The 22,458-nt window shown below is 41.9% G+C and overlaps 1 protein-coding gene across 3 annotated transcripts in view; it reads right to left on the reverse strand.

Moving 5' to 3' along the window:
* The window catches only part of PCGF6 (polycomb group ring finger 6), a 211,378-nt gene that overhangs the window by 36,842 nt on the left and 152,078 nt on the right, over positions 1-22,458 (reverse strand). For all 3 annotated transcript variants that reach the window (XM_029610296.1, XM_029610294.1, XM_029610297.1), the window contains exon 9: positions 3,683-3,769. In XM_029610296.1, the coding sequence (XP_029466156.1) occupies positions 3,683-3,769 (87 nt within the window). The remainder of the gene's footprint in view (positions 1-3,682; positions 3,770-22,458) is intronic.

Raw genomic sequence — 22,458 nt, forward strand, 5'->3', positions numbered from 1 at the left:
GTTATGTGTAACTATTATTCTGTTCCAAGTTTCCCTTGTTATATGTAAACCGATATGATGTCTCGATGAACGTAGGTTAAGAAAAAACCTTAAATAAATAAATAAATAAAAGCGAAGAATGATGATGTAGTTGTGTCAAAAGCATCAAGGCTCATTGGTTAAGGGTAGTAACCACCGCACCATCAAGATACACCTATGCACCTTTTTTTTAAAAATCATTTCTATTCTCTATCTAGCCTTTAAGGATCCACAGTGTTTATCCCATGCCCCTTTGAATTCTTGGACTATTTTTGTTTTTATCACCTCTTCCAGAAGGGCGTTCCAGGCACCACCACCCTCTCTGTGGAGAAATATTTTCTAGTGTTGGTTCTGAGTCGTCCTACCTGGAGTTTCATTTCTTGACCCTTAGGTTCTACTAATTTCTTTTCAATGGAAAAAGTTTGAAGTTTGTGCATCATTAAAACCTTTTAAAAAGTCTGTCTCATATCTCCCCTGTACCTCCTCTCTGCCAGGGAATACATATTTAGATCCTTCAGCCTCTCCTCATAAGTCTTCTGATACCCCACAAAATTTTGGTCACCCTTTTCTGGACCGCCTCCAATTTCTCTATCCTTTTTGAGATATGAGCTCCAGAACTGAACACAGTACTCCAGGTGAGACCTCAACAAGGACCTATACAAGGGCATTATCACCTCCTTTTTCATATTGGTTATTCTTTCTATGCAGCCCAGAATTCTTCTGGCTTTAGCCATCACCTTTTCACATAGTATCTAAGACCCGAAGGCAGCAAAACAATCACCCCAAGATCCCTCTCTTTGTCCGTGCACATCAGTCTTTCACCCCCAATCACATATAGCTCTTTTGGATTACTGGTTAGCAAGCCATAGATGATTCTAAAAGAACTCTACAGTGGATGCCATCTAGTCCTAGTGATTTGTTATTCTTTAGTTTGTCAATCTGATTTATTACATCCTCCACTGTCACAGATTTTAGTTGCTCAGAATTTCCATCAAAGAATGTTTCATTTGTGGCTATGTTCTTAACATCCTTCTCAGTAAAGACAGAGGCTAATAATGTATTCCATTTATCTGCTACTTCATTGTCTTCCCTATGAGCACCCCTTTTGTCCCTCAGTCATCCAGTGGCCCAAGTGACTCTCACAGGCATTTTGTTTTCATTGTATTTGAAAAAGTTCTTAGTTTTTGCCTCTCTGGCAAGCTTCTTTTCAAATTCTGTCTTACAACTTGCCAATGCTTATGCACTTGTCTATCATCATCATTTAGGTTCACTTTTCATTTTTTGTACAATGCCTTTTAGCTTTAACTGCCTCCTTTACCTCACACCATTAAACTATGCTGGTAGTTCGGCCTTTCTTCAAACTTTTTTTTAATGCATGAAATGTATTTTATCTAGGTTCCCAAAATGGTGTATTTAAACAATGTCCACACTTCATGCAAACCTTTAACCTATATAACTGCTTTTAGTTTATTTTTTCTAATTTCCTCATTCTCTCCCTTTTAAAAGATATATGCTACTGCAGAAATTTTATTTGTCCTCCCTCCAATGATCAAATTTGATTGCATGATCATCATTATTGCTTAGCAGCCACACCACAGTAGCCCCTCGATCCAGGTTGTGTGTTCCAATGAAGATCAGCTCTAAAGTAGCTGCCCCTCTCATTGGTCCTAGAACCTGTTGTTCCATGAAACAGTCATTTACGGCATCTAGAAACATAACCTCTCTAGCATGTCCCGATGAGACACCGATCCAATCAATACTGGGGTAATTGAAATCTCACATTATTGTGTTGCCAAATGTATTTGCTTTTATAATTTCATGCATACTTTCCCTTTGAAAACTGCCCAAAGAAAAAATTCTATGCTGATCTTGCACCTGGTTTTTTTGTGTTTACTTTTCCTCTGAAAAACAATGCACAGTTTTGAAAATTCAAAACTATGTGCGTATTGTGTCTCCAGACTAACCTCACCCCAGGAATGCCTCCATGAGGATGCAGGTATACACATTGGGGAACAGTCAGGTTGATACAGAAAGACACAGGAGAATGGGCGCTCCGAATTGAGCATCTGCTCTCTCGACGCGCACACCCAGCCACCTCTCCTGGGTGCATGATTCAGTATTTAAATGAGGTAGTGCATTAATAAGGAAGCGCTAGGGACAATAGCGCCTCCACAGAGTCTCCTTATTAGCAGTAGAGGTGTCTGTCAGAAGGTCCAACAACCAATGCTCAATTTTACTGGCGTCTGTTTCCAAACCCGCTGACAGCCACAGGTTAGGAAAATAGATGCTGGCGTTAATTTCTGAGCACAAAATGTGCGGCTTGGCTGCACATTTTACTTTCAGTATCCTGGGAACTAATAGACTCATCAACATGCATGTGCATGTGATGAGCACTTAATTTTGTTTGTTTTTTTTTTTTGGGGGGGGGGGCTTGGCTGTGTGTTTTAGATGCACTAAACCCCCTTAACTGTATTTATTTTATTTAAAAATTGTTTGTATACTGCCTTTACAAAAGAATATTTGATCAAAATGGTTTACAGCATAACTGTAAAAATAAATAATAAAAATTAGAATATAATAAAATAATAAACACAAAACAACAATAAATACCATATACAAACAGAACTTAAAGGGCCATGATTTAACTGCAAGTTTATAAAAGAATGTATAAGGGTAATAGACGCAGTTCAAAAATGCATAGCATGCTAAATGGTTAAGCGCACTGTACTGTATTGGCTTGATTGTGTGTACTTTTACTCACAGGGTGGGCAATTTTCAAACAGCCCTTTTAGTTGAGTAAACAGCCATTCACATGGGTAAACAGCTTTTGAAAATTGCCCTCCCTATATGGCAGAATTTCTGTATGTTGGAACAGCAAGGAGGGAAAAGATGCCAGTTTATGATATCTACCAGCTGATCATCTTTGACTTTTATTACTGCCTTAGAAATGTTAATAAGATGAAACTACATTGAGACAGTCTGTCTTTCAAGCTAAGCTAGAGTAAAACTTCATAAATGATCAACAATGAAAAACCCTTGGTATTTTATACCCTCAAACATTGTGCAACCTGGATCACAGGAACAGTCCTTTGCTATCCCTTATGCTCTTGTAAAGCAGTACATCAAGGACAGAAAGGTTACAGAAATGTCCTATCTAGATGAGCTTTTACCTTTACTGATTATTATAAAATAAGTCCCATACTTCAATATTGTCTATTCTTTTGGAGAAAAAGAGGACTTTTCTCAATATATATGCACATTTCTTCATAACTGAAAGGATACAAGGTAAAAATGTAAAAAAAAGACCATGAATGATGTGTCAATTACTCTATTTGTAAGTCTTTTACAAAACAACTAATAAAAGTACATTATTAGTACTTAGGGGTTCCCATGCTATCACTTATCTATTGTTTTAGTGTTCCTGGCATTGGACATAGAAGCTCAGAGATAAAACATGCCATTAGCATAATACTACAAATAAAGTAGTGCAAAAGGACAAAATAATCTTTGATTTCTTCTGACAAAAGCAGATTGTCCAACATCACTGGATTATCCATTTAGAAAAATCTGTTTTAAAATGTGGATGCATACTAATACTAGTTCTTTATTTTATGCTCCCCCTCCATAAGAAAAATATGTTTAAAAAAAAAATCAATATACCTACCTGCATGGCACTGTGGCCAATAGCATGGTGAACCTCCCTCAGCGTCTGATAGTTTTCCAACAAGTGGTCTCCACATATTATATCCACCTATGAACAACGGATGAAGAATAAAAAAAAAAAAAAAAGTTAAAAACCCATATTTAAATTCCCATGTAGCTAAATCTAAGCAAATAGTTCTATGGTATCATTAATATTCCATGATGATGTATGGCTTTAGATTAAAGAGGCATGAAATATTTTCAGTTTCTCTCTGACTATTCTAGATAGTCATTGTTATTTCTATGTTACATATTACTGTGACTACTCATGGTATTCGTGGCTAAGAATCTATCCAGCCTTTTTATGTATACCTCTATCAAAACTGCTTCAGCTAAATTAGATGACATACAGCCTGATTCACCAAGGCTTTTTCCCCCAATATCTGTCTATAGGAAAAAAAAGCGTACTAAATCAAGCTTGATACAGAATTCAAGATCCTTATTTCCCCAAAGAAAAAAAGAAATATAAAGAAATATACAGCAGACATGCCTTTTTATGAACTAAAATAGAAGTGCTTCAGTTTTAGAAACACATTAATTTGCCAAGACACCAAATCCAAATAGTGCTGCTGGCACTCTGACCTGCACGCCAGTGCTATTTTGGATTTGGTGGGCAACTGACCGGGAAGGGGGAGGGGGGAGAGCTGGACCCTGCCTGCTGTCAAACTCAGGCCTTCTGCAAGAGGAAGTGGGGATCTGAGGGTGATACTGAAGGCTCAGACGTCTGATTTCTGTTTCAGGGTCAGAGGTGGTGGGATTGCAGACTCAGAGGTCTGATTTTGTTACCTGGAGTATTACATGGGGGAAGGGTCTGGTAGGCCTGTTTAATGCTTGTGGGGGAAGGAAGGGACAATCAACGAGGGGGAAATGTTAAATGCTGAGTGCAACAGCGTACTGTTACAATAGCAACTGTCTAATGCGGCCATGGTGTCACTGAGATGTTCTGCAAATCAACATACCTGTTTTAATGCTAGCTGATAAACCCCTTAGTCTCTGACATATTGTACACTATACCTTGAGATGCAGACCAAAATTAAATCTTAACCATATGATTAATAATACACCTTAACTGAATCCAGGCTGTCAATGAACAGATCACTTGATTTCAGTCAGTCTTCTGGTTCAGTGGCAGTGCTGTGCACTGCCATATGGCGGGACCTGGGTTTGATTACCTGCTCTGGTCTTCTGCTCTCTAGTTCAGAAGGAGCTGGGGATGCCACAGAGGTGGCAATTACAGTTTCTGGTGGGGGAGGGAGTCAGTCATTGGACAATGGTGATATCTAATGGCTGTATTTAGGGCCCATGATTGTAGGGTTCTGGAAGTAGCCTTGGTGTATGGCCTTTGGTTAAGAACTGTTGCTGGTATGACTGGGCTAAAGAAAGTTGGGAGGGAATATAACAGTAGAAAAAAATCTGGGATAGTTGCAAATGAAGGTTCATGACACCAGATTCCAGCCCTGGTTTTCACTGAGCTGGAAATCCAAACGAAGGAGGTTGAAAACTGCTGGGCTAAAACCAAAAAACACTTGGCCATAATAGCCATATATTTTTTGTGACATTTGCAAATAAAAAAATAAAAATAAATCAATCTTTTAAGCAAGCAAATATGAGCTGAAAGTCATAACAAAAATAAATACACTATGGAACTAAAATGCTAGTAAAGCTAATTTTAGTGTGTAGATACTTTATTATTTATTTTATTTAAAGGTTTTTATATACCAATAACCGTTTGCACAACTGTTGAAATAAAAATATATTAGTAACTATATACAAGTTGTCAATTTAACGTAAGGGAGTAGCTTTGTATTAGTATTAACTAACCATTGTAATATTAAACAATCAATGCTTGAAGAATGGAGATGAAAATAGTACATGCAACAATTGCAGAAAATACAGTACCATGTTTCATTGATAATATTTATTCTTCTCAAAAACACTTATTCAGAAGTACCTAAAAATGCATCCTGTGAGGTCTCTTCAAGCTCCGGGTGCCTGTTCCAACTACTGAGTACCATCTGGCCCACAAAAGCAACAATCGAACTGCTTCTCTTCAACCCCGGTAAGAGCATATGTCCATAGTTTGATATATGCAAAAACCGCTGTCCGGAATGGCCACAAAAGGAAATAAAGAAAAAGCAGCGTGGCACGGAACTCAAAATGGTGGCTGGGCCCGAACACTGGGTTCACATTAGCTGACATTAAAGAAACGGTACGGGCTGCCCAAGATGAAAAATTTGGAGAAAAGCTGGCGGGCATTGAGGAGCGACTTACAGAAGTGTGCTCTGCTCTCACAGAAATCACTCCCTGAATAGACCAGGCAGAATCGCAATCCTAGAGGACGACTCAATCGCTTGCACCACTAAAATAACTGCTCAGGAGCTAAAAATCAATACTTTGGTGTCCAAGCTGGACAACCTTGAAAACCGCAACAGATGGGCGAACCTCAGGTTCCTGGGCTTCCCTGAAAACGTGGCAGACAGTGAACTCTGCTCAATACTGGAAAAATGGCTGCCGGAGGAATTCAGGCTTCTCGAGCTGCAAGGGAAGCTCGTGGTGGAGCAGGTACATTGCCTGGATGCGCAAACTGACGCACAGCAAAGACCCCCTATTTGTTATCGCCAAAATACTGAACTTTAGACATAAACAGGATATCTGACAATCTTATCGGAAGCGGCAAGAAGTGGTTTTACAATGGCTTGAAGATACGTGCGTTTCAGGATTACTCCACATGGGTCTCAGAATTGAGGAAAATGTTTTCCCCTATCTGCATGGAGCTTTTCAAGAACCAGATAAGATTTTCACTGCTTTATCCAGCCAAATTGAAACTGTGGTGCAACGATAAAACCTATGTTTTTGACACCCCTGAGAAAGCACAACAATTTCTTCAGAAAAAAAGTTGAGAACCCAGGGCGCAGCAAAAAAAATGGCGACTTTAAAGGGGACTCTAAGTGGAACTCCAAACAAAAGTAAACAGTTTAAATAGACGACCCTTATGAACCAAAGAAACTTTTTAATAAGTGGGGATTTGTTGTTGATGGGTTCACTACTACCCCCTTTATTCAGCACGGGGTCTCAGTGAAGGAGCAGAGATCATATTATCAGTAAAGGGGGCAGTACAGAAGTCTAGGCCAGCTGCAGACTGTTTCAACGTAAGAAAACACTTCTTACCCCTACACATTAAAGCAAAGATAGAGGGAAACTTCCCTGAACATCTGCTATGTGGAACATTGAAGGGGTGTCTGGGCGACTTACAGGGAACCAGCCGGTTACTGCGGCACAGACCTTCAATTGCTCTGCCAACCAATACCCGACACACAGGCCCAATGAACCCCGCGGAGACTGCAAGGCTAAACACGTATGGAACTGAAGCAGCAGAGACTTGCAATAGGGATTTAGGCATATGGCATGAACTCCCTCGGGGAAAGACTGAATAGTCATATAAAACTCAACTGAGCAAAGCCCAACACCAAAGGTATGCCATAGAGGACATGCTTAGATGGGATCAAGGTCTGAGCATTGGGCACATGATGTTTGGGCAGTTCTGGGAGCATTGGACATGAGGTTACTCCAAGCAGAACAGTAAGATTGGACTTCCCGCTGCTGTAGCATCACCAAGCAGGCATTCTACTGCGCCCTAAATTTGTCGGAACCCGATGGAGATGCGAGGGCACAGTTAAGTGGCAGCCAGATGGGTCACCTTGTGTTCCAACAAACCCAATAACGGATGTGTGGCACCCGTGCATATACAGACACGACCTCAAAACCACCACAGTGGTGGGATGATATAAGACATGGGGAAGAGGTAAGGGAAAGTGCTTGGGTAGGGAACTTACCGATGGGAAATGTGTCTACTTGTTATTCTACCTAAGAGAGGATATAGCAAGTCCAGCCATCCAACATGCAAAGTACATAACTTTAGACAGGTCCAGAGTAAGTGGGCAAGAAATCTGGACCACGTAGACCTTTACATGCTTTATAGTAGTTCCAACCAGAGTAAGATATTTGAGAATACGCTATGGACAGGAGGCTAGGCTGGAGGCCTCACTGCTCTCTAGATGGCAGATATGCATAGGGCTTCGGCCCCTTTTTGAAATGTACTAATATAGATCATGGATAAGGTGGTATCGTGGAATGTTAATGGCCTAGGGTCTCCCATTAAATGGAAAAAAATCCTATCACATCTCAGACACCTACATACTGACATAGCATGTTTGCAAGAAATTCACTTTAATGCAGCAGAAAGCAAAAAACTACATAGAGAATGGGTGGGAACTTGCGTTTACTCTGCTGCACAGGGGAAAAAAGCAGGAGCTGCTATATTAATTCATAAGACCATTGACTTCCACATTACTAACCAAATTACTGATGAGGGAGGTCGCTACATTATTATTGGAACATGGAATAATGTAAAAGTCACCATTTGTAATATATATGCTCCAAATGAGTATAATCACAGTTTTTTTTTTTATAAACCTTGGTAATACTCTCCTTGCCCAAACCCAAGGGATGCTTCTCTTATGGGGGATTTTAATTGTGTCCATGATCATAGCATTGACAGAAGTTCCCCCACAATAAGAGGACAAGGAAGTATGTTGAAAGGAATAGCTTATCTATGCCATCAACTGGGACTTCTGGATATTTGGCGGGTACTGCACCCAGAAGAGAGGGACTATACCCACATATCCAGAGTGCACGCTTCCCTATCCCAAATTGATTATATTCTAGTTTCTCAAAATCACTTTTCCGATATTGTAAATGCTATGATTGACCCCCAAGCAATTTCAGACCACTCGCCGATAGCTTTACAACTACACACGAAATCTAAGGGAGATGGGGCTTGAGTTTGGAGATTTCTAACACATCTCAAACAAGATGTAAAATTTCAAACTTATTTACAGGGGAAATGGAGTGACTTCTCACAAAACAACAACCAATATGCAAGCACCCCCCAATTGTTCTGGGAAACAGCCAAAGCAGTCCTTAAAGGGGAAATAATCTCTTACACACGGGCAAACCAAAGAAATTTGAATAAGGACATTGTGCAGCTAGAAAAATAATTACAAACCCACAAAAAAATCATTGTTAGCAGCGCCCAATCAACCAAAAACAGATTATAGTGTCCTAAACATGCTGCTGCATCTCCGTGCGCAACAAATGTATAAAGGGGAACAAAATCTATTTAGGTTCGGGAACAAAGCAGCAAAATTAATGGCCAACTTGGTACGGGCAGCCAGACCGAACAAGTTTATCCCACATATGCAAGACACTAGGGGAAATTTAGTATCACAAAAAGCTGAAATATGTGCTGTATTCCACGAATTTTATGAACAATTATACACAGCCGACAGTGCTGAAAACAGACAAGGAGAAACAGAATTTTTTCAAAACTTATCGCTTCCCAAATTAACAACATCCCAGCTGGAATTCTTAAACAGACCTGTGTTTAAAACCTATGATTGGTCATAAGGTAAGAGGCGGGTAAATGCAAACACCTGTTGACTGGCTGAAGGTAACCCTATATAATGTTATGCATGCACGTTAGGGCACTGAGCAGGTTTTGAGCTGTACACCACTTGCTTTGTACTGCTTGCTGCTCCGAAGAAAAGATGCATTTCTTTTTAATAAAACTTCTCACTTTTATGACTCTTAGAGCTGGTCTTTATTGGTCTTATTAGTCCGAGGTTTTAAACACCTGTACAGACTATAGAAGTCTTAAATGCCATCATCGCGGTACAAATCAGGCAAATCCCCAGGTCCCGATGTTTTTTCCTACGATTTTTACAAGATACTTCGAACACAAATAGTAGACCTAATGACCAAATTCTACCAGGACGGTTTATCCCAAGATAAATTTCCTAGGGATTTTAATCTAGCCCATATCACAGTACTCCCGAAACCTGGCAAGGATCCGTTGCTACCGGGATCCTATAGACTTATCTCTTTTGCAAGAAGTTTTAGGTCACAGTTTAATAAAGTACTGGCAGAAAGACTCAGCATTATATTACCCCATTTAATATCACCCTATCAGATGGGTTTTGTTAAAGGGAGAAAAGCAAACTCAAACATTCTTAAACTGATTATAGCCTTGAAATTTTGTAGTTCCAGCAACATACTGGCCATAGCAGTAGGATTTGATTCCGAAAAGGCTTTTGACCGCATCTCATGAACCTATATGTTCTCTGCCCTCTGCAGATTGGGTTTTGGAGGTGCATTCCTGGATTGTCTATCACTCTTGTATAAAAACCATATATCCCGTATAGTGACCAACCGATCTATTTCTGGGGATGTACCCATCTGTAGGAGAGTCCAACAAGGGTGTCCCTTATCTTCACTGTTATACATCCTCTCTATTGACCCACTACTAAGGAAAATAGCTGAGAGCCCAAAAATCACTGATTTTGGAGGCCCAGAACACCCTTTTAAAGTAGCAGCATTTGCAGATGATGTTTTAGTCTTTCTTCTCAACCCTTTAATATCCCTCCCAGAAGTACTACAATTGCAAGGTCTATTTGGCACCTTTGCCGGATTAAAAATTAGCCAAGACAAATCAGAGATGATTGATGACACGGGCACTATACAACGTAACTGGCAGGGGCACTTCCCGCTGAGATGGGTACAGTCAGAATTAAAATATTTAAGAATATAACTACATTTAATGTATTTACAGAAAGGAAAATACAAATAATAATAAATATAGTAAATATAACTACATTTAACAAATTACCTAAGGATAACATTAATTTAAGTTCCCATAAATACAGATTCCAAAATACTTCTGGGCTAATGAAATAATATTACTCCTGATTGTAATAAATTTTTAAGAAAAAAGGGAGGCTGAATTTAAGGAACTAAGAAATAACGGAGATATATTTTGGTTAATTAAACACCATTTATCTTCCTAAATCAACTGTTTCTATTTTTTTTTTTTGCCCATCATAGCTACTCACTTATCTGTAGTTATATTTACTATATTTATTATTATTTGTATTTTCCTTTCTGTAAATACAGGATATACATTTTTTAACATTATGTTTTGTTTAAACATTTCTTTGTAAATTTGAAATGAAAATGATAAAGAATTAAAAAAAAAATTTAGGAATCAAAATACCTATTAATATAGATGGTTTGTATGCAGCAAATATGAAACCCTTATTAGCACACACAGTAACAACTTTAGAGATTATAAGAGTATTACCAAAAACAATACGCACCTTCTTATGGAGGAAGAGGCGGGCTAGATTATCCATGGACATTCTTTTTAAGCCAGTGGCCAAAGGAGGATTAGGTTGTCCAAATTTACTAAGTACAATATGGCCTGCAGTTTAAGGCTAGTAAGATACTGGCTCCTTTCCACGTCCACTTATGTTCCATATCAGAGTTTGTTAGAATGGTATAAAGTCCCAGCATTAAACTCTCTCTTACAAGTGAAATACTCTAAGATCCACATGGACCTCAAATCTCATCTTTCTACAGACATGGCTGCAACTTGGAAGGATAGTTAACGCCCCATATCAGCTAACCCCACTAATTACTATAGCCTTTAACCAGGACTTCACACCGTGATTAAACAATTCCACATTTCAGAACTGGAGTTGTCAAGGTCTCCATTATATGACCCAAACACTAAAAGGCCATATGATTTTCTATCCCTACGTTTTCAATTCAGCTTGCCACTGCTGGATTACTTTGCATTCCTGCAAATCCAGCATTTCTTATTTAGTAAAAAAGCATATTTATTAGAGAGCCCATCCACTGTCAAATTACGCGACATATTTCAGTCACCACAAAACCAGAAGCCAAATGTTACTATTTATTACAAGATAAATATCGGCGAGTGGTACATCGGCACACAGAACGGACATATAATCTTTGGGTAGCATGGCCACTATTCCAACTCTCGTTGGCAAAATTTAAACATCTTTTTACTACTCTCCCGGACATCTTGGACAATATACTTTTAAGGGAATCATATTTAAGTTCCTCTGGCGTATGTATATCTCTCCATCTAAGGCATATACATTTAATTTAAGTGTCAAAAAAAAAAAAGAGATGGCATATATATATGCATTGCTTCTGGGAATGCTCGTTAGTCCTTTCCTTCTGGGAAAAAATTGCCCACAAATGCTCCCAAATTGTGGAACACCCACTGCCAATCAATCTTAATTTATAGTTGTTCGGATCCTCATACCCATTAACCTGGGAACCCACGAAGCATACCATGTTATACCTTCAAAGAGCGAGTCTCCAAGGTAGAAAAGTAATTTTAACTTAATGACTTGATGATAAAGAGCCCAGTGTTGAATTATGGTTGAACATGATTAATTTGTGTGCCTTAGAATATGCAACAGCCAGGAACACATCTCTAAAGAAATTAAATATGATTAAAGAAATATGGGAGAATTTTTTCAAATACATAGAGCCCACAACAGCATCTATTTGTACCAAATTGGCATAATGGGAAATGGGTAGCATGGGCCCATCTTTCAAATTCCTACCTAATGTTGACAGAGGTTGCATGCTTTACTTAACTATGAGCAATGAACGCTGCCCCTAGCTAGATCTGTTATATTCAGCTAACATTTCTAGGTTATAGGGTGTACAGTGACACTTACTTCCCCACTACTAATTCTACACATGGACCGAAAGAAACAGAAGTGTGTAAGTTTCACCGGAATCTCGGAAGCAATGAAAATACCTAACTTGTGGATATCCCAAATGGGTAAATACTGAGTCTGTATATATTACCTTTATAATTAGTATCATTGTTACTCTTTTGCTACTGCCCATGTTAAGGACATATGATATGTAACCAAGTTTCTTACTCAGTGGACCATCAGGATAGACACACCATACACTAAACCTAGGCAGTCATCCACGATACGAACTGAGGGCAATACCCCAAACTGGACCATACGAATCTCAACTACTATGAAACTCACTGACTTTCATTGTATATATACAGATTTCTAAGGACCTATTTGGATTGAGTCGGATGGCAGTAGACCGCATTAGTTAGATTGATTGATTTAAATCACGTGGATGGATATTGGTAAGAGGGAGGGAGGGGAGGGAAAGGACATAGGGATCATTTGCTACCCTGTTTAATTGTTGCATGTTTAAATATTGGTATATCCAGTTGACAGGTTGACACATGCAGCACCATGTACCAAATCCTTTCAATACTAAACTCTGAATGTATCTCACTGTTACTGTTACCAGAAGACATGGAACCCCCTACATATTGCATGTAACAATGTATGTTCTTTCAGTTGCAACAACCAATACAAATATTTTTTAAAAGATGCATCACTTATAAATGAACATTTTCAGAATACAGTCCAATTTTCAAGAAAAAGAAAGTGCCTTTACAAAAATATTAGATCAATGACAAACTACCTACACCAAAGTAATGTAAAAATTGAGACACGGATAAGAGCTGTACATTCAGATGATACATGAAAGATTTCAAGGAGGGATGGGGATGGGAAAACAGGACACTGAAGAAGTGATTCCTGCTAGCAAGAAGGGGCATGGACCAGTTCAGCCTTGGTAAAAATCTCTTCTGGCACAATGTTTCCCAATCTTTTCAAACTCAATGTTGTGTGGCATACCACCCTCCATGGAGCAGGCAATACAGACATGGAGAGGACTCATATGGTCAAAAGAAGAGCTAGGTAAGCACTGAAAGCCCACCGGTCTTTTCCAAATTTAAAAAAAAAAAGGGGGGGGCGAGAGGGGGAAGAAATGCATATGGGCCAGCTCCCTCTGTACCCAAATGCAAAATAAGGGAGAAGTCTGTGTGTTGCAGTATACATTATCCCCACATCACTCAGCCTGGGCATAGGACAGAAGCTGGAATGACTCTGAAATGGTTCAAGATGGGGAAGACGAGGAGATGGTATGTGCTCATGCTGTAGTAAGAAAGAAGAGGCATGCATGATTACACATTTTCTCAGAAAAGAGCTCCTATACATTTAAGAGACACCGCTGGTGTCTCTGGTTGCTGCGAAGGGCTAGGAGCAGAGCCTAGTGCGGGCCTAGATCTGAGCATCAAGCAGTGGTGACTTTCATGGCACACCTGATTCAGGTCTGAAAGTACACTGTTGGGAAACACTTTTTTTAAGCAGATCTAGGTTCATACAGCAGCAGTCATTACATGCATGCTGAAGGAAACAGTGCCCCTAATAATGTTCAAGGGCTGGCAGAGGACTGTAAACTTGGTTTGATTTATTCAGCCGCCACTCACTTTGCAACTCTGAAAAAGTCAACTAACCTCTCTGTGCTCACACAGATTGTAGTATAGAGTTCTACCAGCCAGTGTGGTCCTTGTGGACTGCTGTGTTTTTGACAGGCTGCAATACATTTTATTGTACCAACATAATGTAGGTGTGGACCCCTGCAGATCCCCACCATCAGTTGGTGGAAATGAATGAGAAAGAGGCCCACTGGAGCTTTGCCTATACCAGCCCTCTTTCCCCCCTTAGGTTGAGCTCTCGGGTGCTGGGGCTAGTAGGTCTTAAGTGGGGACCTCTGCTGATGAACTGGAGATCTGCAAAGATGGTTCGGACAGGCAGAGATCCAACGTACTCAAACAGCAGGCGGTGTTCAGTGGCAGGTGGAGTTCAAATAGAGTCCAAGGCAAGCCAAAGTCAGAACCGGAGATCCATCCAAGGGAAGGAAAGACAGACAGGCAGGGAGGCAAGGAACAGCAAGGCAGGCAGATGAGGCAACAGAAGACAGCGAAGAACTAAAGACTGGCCACAGGACGAAGACAAAGATCACGGAACACAGTCAACCAGAAACACAGTCAGTAATGAGGAGGCAATTCATTCTACTAAAACAGTAGTGGATCTATTGCCGAGGCAAGGAGAAGCTGTTGCAGTGGCTTTTTATAGGCTTTTAAAGAGGTCATCAACAGGCACCACTGGCCTTTTTCCACCGTAGATCCTTTAAATAGGTCAGCATTGGGTGCGCACGCACCTTAGGAGGGTCCAGGAAGAGCGATGGCATCAGAAGCAAATGAGGAGGCAATTCATTCTACTAAAACAGTAGTGGATCTATTGCCGAGGCAAGGAGAAGCTGTTGCAGTGGCTTTTTATAGGCTTTTAAAGAGGTCATCAACAGGCACCAATGGCCTTTTTCCACCGTAGATCCTTTAAATAGGTCAGCATTGGGTGCGCACGCACCTTAGGAGGGTCCAGGAAGAGCGATGGCATCAGAAGCAAGCTGAGCACGGGAGCCTACCCTGGCGTCGCAGTTTGTTTCCTCATGCTCAGGACTGACGATAAGTGTGGCAAGTCCGCTGAGCAAGCCTGCATACCGCCAAACGCAACACATAATATTACCTGCCATCTTTTATTATTATACATGATATTATATCATGTATAATATATCATGTATAATATTATGCCAATTATTATACATGATAATAATTTATACATGATAAATTACCTGCCGAACTCACTGAATTGTGTTAACCTTGATCTGTCTCGCTACTTAATTGTCTTTGTTGATGACTATTTTCAGCACTCTCCAGTTATATTAGCTTGAAATCTGTCCTGTCTTCCTAAGCCCTTGTTTTTTGCTCTCTGTTTAATGTAACTTTATCTTCTATACAGTTGTTAAATGGTTTCCCCTTGTTTCATTGTAAACCGGTACGATAAGACTTGGTCTTGAGCATTGGTATATTAAAAGAACTTAAATAAATAAATAAATAAATAAAACAAACATAAGAATTATCCAATGTCGATGTACGTGAGCATTCAAGACCACAGATGACAACTGTAAACTATTTAGGGTCATCAAGACATTAACATCTGAATAACTAACACTGAAAGTGCTATAAACACTAGCATTTGAAAACAAGTCTAACATTTACAGCTGGACTATGTACTATCCCACATGCACATCTATTAAATATATTCTTAATACACAGGGTAGGAGTAAGAACATAAGAATTGCCATACTGGGTCAGAATGAGGGTCCATCAAACCCAGAATCCAGTTTCCAAAAGTGGCCAATCCAGGTCACAAGTACCTGGCAAGATCCCAATTAGTAGCTAGATTGCATAGTGATAATGCCCAGGTATAAGTAGTAGCACTCTAGGACTAGAGCTCCCTACCCTTGACACAGGGGAATACTATGCATCTATTTCAACATCTGGACTATATGATAACGCACACAAAACTGGAGTGGCACTAATTACTAGGAACAGCTTCTGAGAAATTAGTGGAGATAATAAATATGACCTTTGGTTAGAAGGAAAACTTTAGAGTGCTAGAGAATGGTCTTAAAAATTTAAAGGGAAGCAAGCCTATTAAAATAAGGCATACTTTACCCTCAACACTTTTCTGCATATTATAGATGTTACTTTTATTGAATACTCAACTGCAAATTAGATGCCTTTTCTTATCTCGTGCCTATAGCTGAAGATATTTCACTGAAATCTACTAAACAAGGAAACTTCAAAGGCCCAGTTCTAATCATCACCAATAACTAGCTTGAGAGAACAATTGCTTGGTGTTCTAATTTATTTAACTGTCACTTTCCTTAAAATAACATCTTTACTATCTGCTTCAACCTTGAATTAGATCTGGTCTGAAATCCTTGTGATTTAGAGGCAATCTAGGGTGAACTACTCTCCCCAATACACAATGACGATTCCTTTACAGAATCATCTCTCTATATAAATATGCTTAACTCTTGGTATTTTTTTTTTGTTTGTCAGAACTGCTCTGGCAATTGTTACATGGGAACATTACCTGATTTCCAACATGTGTACTTTGCAGTATATGCAAATGTACTCATGCCTATTCATTGTGGACAACCTGAAAACTAGACTATCTAGGTGGTAATCCATGATCAGGCTTGAGAAACACTGGATTTATGGCATCTAGAAACTTAACCTTCCTGACATGCCCTAATGAGATGTTCACCCAACTGATATTGGGGCAATTGAAATCTCCCTTTATTACTATGTTTCCACTTTTAGTATCTTGCCTAATCTCTTCTAGCATTTCAATACCTGTGTCACCATTCTAGTCGGGTGAATGGTGGTAAAACTTCACTGCTGTACTCTTCATCATCACTCATGGAAAGCAGAGTTTCTTACCTGAAACAGGTGTTCTCCGAGGACAGCAGGATGTTAGTACTCACATATGGGTCACATAACCAGATGGAGCCCGAGTCTGGAACTTTGATCTCAAAGATTCTAGAACTTTCAAACACGCCTTACTGAGCATGTGCAGTTGTAGTCATCACCCTGCCCCCTAGGCAGAGTCCCTCAATCCATGATATAGCGAAAACATAGAGAAAACAAGTCCCAGCAGAGGCAAGTGGGTTTTGCAGGACTAATATCCTGCTGTCCTTGGAGAATATCTGTTGCAGGTAAGCAACTCTTTCTCAGCGGACAAGCAGGATGGTAATCCTCACACATGGGTCATTCCCAAGCTATAGGCTGTCCGAGCAGGACAAAGCGGGAAACCGCACTGTGCTGGAAGCACCATCTCTCTCCCTTTAGCTTGTGAGGCAGATGACCCACAAAGGGGTTTAGGCAGAAAAAAAAGTTGGGTTTTACAAAGAGAAACCATAGAAACGACAGACAAAACTTCTATGTTTAGCAGAGGCACCTAAAACAGAGGAGTAATGCAAGTGCCAACAAGAAACATATTCCGCATCACGGAACACATTACAAACAGGGTTTTGGATCAGGAAACCCCGACAATAACAATAGGTCTAAAACCTCCTGGATACAGGAAAAATCTAGAGATATAAATAAGAGAAGGACTTCTGGATGAAGACCAGTTTCCTTCGTTGTTACAAGACAACTGAAAAATCAAATGGGACCCGAGAACGCCCCAGAAAGAAATTGCTGTTCACTGGCATCAGAAGGACAGAATGCATCTGTAAAAGTGTGCCCATGTTTGGCTGATAGGCACAATGGGCAGAAAAACCCAAGCAACGCTTGGAAGAATAATCCGCAACATCGGCAGGGTCTGTAACAGACCCTACGAGCCAAAGCACCAGACATAGCTGACCATGCAGGACAGCATCAAGAGTTTCAGGGGATGAAAGGCAATCCCTGAATGGGATCGCTAATCCAAACCCCCCTCTCCCCCCCAGCAGAGAGATAAGTTAGACCTGAAGCTCACCCACATTGGACCCTGTCAAGGACAGAGCAATCCATCCTGTCTACAGGATAGTTCAGGTGAGCAGGAAGGCACTTTGGACAACCTAGTGAAGTGAGAAAAGCTAAAGGCAGTACTGGCCAGAACTTGGTGAAAACATAGGGAAAAGTGGTATATCTGTCCCTGCAGGTATACACTAAGATATATTATGTAACATCAGGACATGCTAGAGACAAAGTTCCTGGATGTAATAAATGACTGCTTCATGGAGCAATTGGTTCAGGAACCAAGAGAGGGAGCTATTTTAGATTTAATTCTTAGTGGAACACAGGATTTGGTGAGAAAGGTAACAGTGGTGGGGCCACTTGGCAACAGTGATCATAACCTGATCAAATTTAAACTAATAACTGGAAGGGGGACAATAAGTAAATCTGCAGCTCTAATACTAAACTTTCAAAAGGGAAACTTTGCAAAGGTTAAAAGTGTTCAACAGGCATGGACACTGTTTAAAAATACAATCCTAGAGGCGCAGTCCATATGTATTCCACACGTTAAGAAAGGTGGAAGAAAGGTGAGGTGAAAGAGGCTATTTTAGCCAAAACAAATCCTTCAAAAATTGGAAGAAGGATCCATCTGAAGAAAATAGGATAAAACATAAGCATTGTCAAGTTAAGTGTAAAAAACTGATAAGACAGGCAAAGAGAGAATTTGAATTAAAATTAGCCATAGAGGCAATTAGATGACAGAGGGGTTAAAGGGGCTCTTAGGGAAGATAAGGCCATTGCAGAAAGACTAAATGAATTCTTTATTTCCGTTGTTTACTAATGAGGATGTTGGGGAGATACCAGTTCTGGAGATGGTTTTCAGAGGTGATGAGTCAGACGAACTGAACTTAAACACTGTGAACCTGGAAGATGTAGTAGGCCAGATTGACAAACTAAAGAGTAGCAAATCACCTGGACCGGATGGTATGCGCATCCTAGAGTACTGAAGGAACTAAAAAATAAAATTTCCGATCTATTAGTTAAAATTTGTAACCTATCATTAAAACCATCCATTGTACCTGAAGACTGGACGGTGGCCAATGTAACCCCAATATTTAAAAAATGCTCCAGGGGCGATCCAGGTAACTATAGACCAGTGAGCCTGACTTCAGTGCCAGGAAAAATAGTGGAAACTGTTCTCAAGATTAAAATCGTAGAGCATATAGAAAGACATGGTTTAATGGAACATAGTCAACGAGTTTAATGTGACTCGGTTATTTACACTTTCGAATAATAGAAGGACTAGGGGGCATTCCATGAAGTTAGCAAGTAGCACATTTAAGACTAATCGTAGAAAATTCTTTTTCACTCAGCGCACATTAAAGCTCTGGAATTTGTTGCCAGAGGATGTGGTTAGTGCAGTTAATGTAGCTGGGTTCAAAAAAGGTTTGGATAAGTTCTTGGAGGAGAAATCCATTAACGGCTATTAATCAAATTTACTTAGGGAACAGCCATTGCTATTAATTGCATCAGTGGCATGGGATCTTCTTAGTGTTTAGGTACTTGCCAGGTTCTTGTGGCCCGGTTTGGCCTCTGTTGGAAACAGGATGCTGGGCTTGATGGACCCTTGGTCTGACCCAGCATGGCAATATCTTATGTTCTTATGAATGCCCTAGTTTTCCTCCCCTCCTCTCAACATTCCAACTGGAAGTCAGAAGGAGCAAAGAACACAGCGATAAATGCTGGACTGGAGGGGTAAAAACAAGTCACTAGGTTGAATCTCTCAACCCCAAGCAAATAACTCACTGCCGTTTCGAGTAGGAAGTTTTCCCACTGAGATGGAGCCCTCAGCTTGCTTGGAACAGCTGAAATGAGAGTGAATCCCTCAGTAAAGAAATCCATAAACACGCCACCAAGAGGCAGGAAGCTGAAGAGCTGCAAGTGCAGACTCCTGTTGAACAAGATTTCTTCACCAGCCTGGAAACCCTAAGGGCAGGGTCAGTGTGATCTCAGAACAGACTGCCACAAACCTGGCTTAGGTATTAATACCTCAGCCATGATTCATATACTTTCCCCAAGGAAGCACACAGTCCAGTAAACAGAACAATCGTTGCATAAACCAGGAATCCATATTCCACAGACAGGTTTATCCCTAAAATTGGAAATTATAGTTCAGAAGCCACTGCAACCAAGGAGCAGCACCTCTGTTGCAGGGATCCCTTGACAATTAGATGAATTAGAACCCTCCTCACTGTGGTAGGGTCCCTGGAGGTGAGAATGACTGGCAATAATGATTATTATCAAAAAATGCCCATTGAGCTCAGCAGGTATCAAAGGTGACTCCTGGATGGGAGAAACCCCTAATCTTCACCGGGGAACTCTCTGGAATGGCTCACTCATGAAATAGACCTGCTATGCCACAGGACGACCTAAGTAGGGCGCTACTGCTCAATCGGCACTTGAAGCCCCTCAGGAACAGAGAGCCACCACCAGTCAAACAGTGACCCTCCTTCTCCGGGAAACAGAGAATGAGGGATAACCCTTGTAAGAGTAGACAACCGGGTGGGTCCAGAGGGGAACCCATTCAAATCTCTCCTTCCTGAAGGGACAGTAAAGCAACAGGAATTGGTGCTTCCTGATCCTGAAAAACCTTTCAACTCTCCAGTTGAGAGCTGAGTTACAGTCATTGATTGCTGAGGTTCCGAAGCAACCAATCTGCCCCTGGCAGCTACCCTCAGATGGGGTAGGCCACCACAGTAAGCAATGGAGGCACCCCAGTAAAAACAGTCCAATAACGCCGGTACTCGCCTACAAGGAGAGGCACTGATTCACAGAATCGAAGCTCCAGTTCAGTGTGCAAGGGTGGGAGCCCCAGGGGCTTAAACATAAAGGGGATTTGGGGAGGGGCCAAAAGATATATTCCTCTGAGGAAGAAGATGACTTCCAACATTACCCTCTTGTCTAGCCCCCTAAGGGTTCAACAAGGAATGCAGACTTGGGTCAGTCCTGTGGTTGCGATACACAACCTGTTGTGCTTGCCACGAGGGAAACACACACACCCACTCACAGAGTAGAGGGCCACTGGAAGAATAGAGCCCTCCACTAAAAAGCATGCTGACTAGCACTCATACAGTGGTGTTCCATCCTATGGATGGCAGCCCACCTACACACCCACTCAATGTACTTGCGGGTAGAATCCCATGGCACAGAAAGGACTGAGCACTACCTGTTAGTACTACACGGACAGGGAGAATGCCACCTGCCATCACCCAAGGTGATTGGAGCAAATGACTTGCTCGTACCTGACCATGCATGCTGCGCTCCACTGTCACATTAACTCCCAGTGGCATGAATAGGAACAGTGCCAAACCTTTTCTAACACCTCTCTCTACACCAGACCTGGGCAAGGGGCGGCCCGCCTACGGTCTGTGACCGGCCCGCCCACTGCTGAGAGCAGACGGGGAATGAGGCACGCTGCCTTCCCTTGCAGAGGGAAGGCAGCAGTTCATTCTCCGCTCCCTCGCTCGATTGGCCGGCCAATCGGGGAGCGAGGGAGCGGAGAATGAACTGGTTTTTTTTTTTTTTTTTTTTTTTTTTTTTTTTTTACAGCGTCCGGTGGGGGGGAGGGAGTGACTCATGCGAAGGCACGCTGCCCGATTGGCCGGTGCTGGGCAAGGCTTGCCCAGCACCGGCCAATCGGACAGCGTGCCTTCGCTCGAGTTTCTTTCCTACATATGTCACAGTTCCGCCTTTCGTGGTCTTTTTTCAGGGGTCCCCAACCACCGGTCTGCGGCGCGCGCTCCCGGTCTCTCCCGCTGCCGTTGCCGCTGGGCTGTCAGCACGTTCAAGCCCAGTGGTAACGGCAGCGGTGTTAGAAGACGGCATAGCCACGAGTGGGCCTGGGTGGGCAGGTGCCCACCCAACTTAGACCCAGGCCCACCCAACTGGCACCGGAACTGCAAGGCTGTCGCGGGATCCCATCCCCGCGACAGCGAACAAGAGAACCCACGCCTCGCGCGCCATCACAGCACACATGGGGAAGCGCTGCTGCGGCAGTATAGCCAACCGGTCTTCCTGTTGAGGGGGGGGGGGGAGCGGAAGCGCCGCGTGCAGCTTCCGCTTCCTCCCCCCAATGCAGGAAGATCAGCTGGCCTCTCCTGCTGCCACCCGTTCTCCTGCTATCTTCGGGCCCGCCGAACTTCCTGTTTGGGGGTGGGGGAGCGGAAGCGCCGCGCACAGCTTCCGCTTCCTCCCCCCAAAACAGGAAGATCAGCTGCCTCTCCTGCTGCCACCGGCCTCCTGCTATCTTCGGGCGTCGGGCCCTATGGCCCGCCGATCTTCCTGCTTGGGGGGGAGGGAGGAAGCGGACGTTGTGCGCTGTGCTTCCGCTCCCCCCCCCCCCCCCCCCGACAGGAAGTTCGGCGGGCCATACCGCCCGACGCCCGAAGATAGCAGGAGTCCGGTGGCAGCAGGAGAGGCAGCTGATCTTCCTGCTTTGGGGGGAGGAAGCGGAAGCTGTGCACGTGCTTGAATGTGTATGTGTGGATGAGAATGGGAGTGTGTGTGGGTGAAAACTGGAGCCTGGGTGTGTATGTGGGTGAGAATGGAAGCTTGAATATGTGGGTGAA

The sequence above is a fragment of the Rhinatrema bivittatum genome, chromosome 7 (assembly GCF_901001135.1).
Source record: "Rhinatrema bivittatum chromosome 7, aRhiBiv1.1, whole genome shotgun sequence".
NCBI lineage: Eukaryota > Metazoa > Chordata > Amphibia > Gymnophiona > Rhinatrematidae > Rhinatrema > Rhinatrema bivittatum.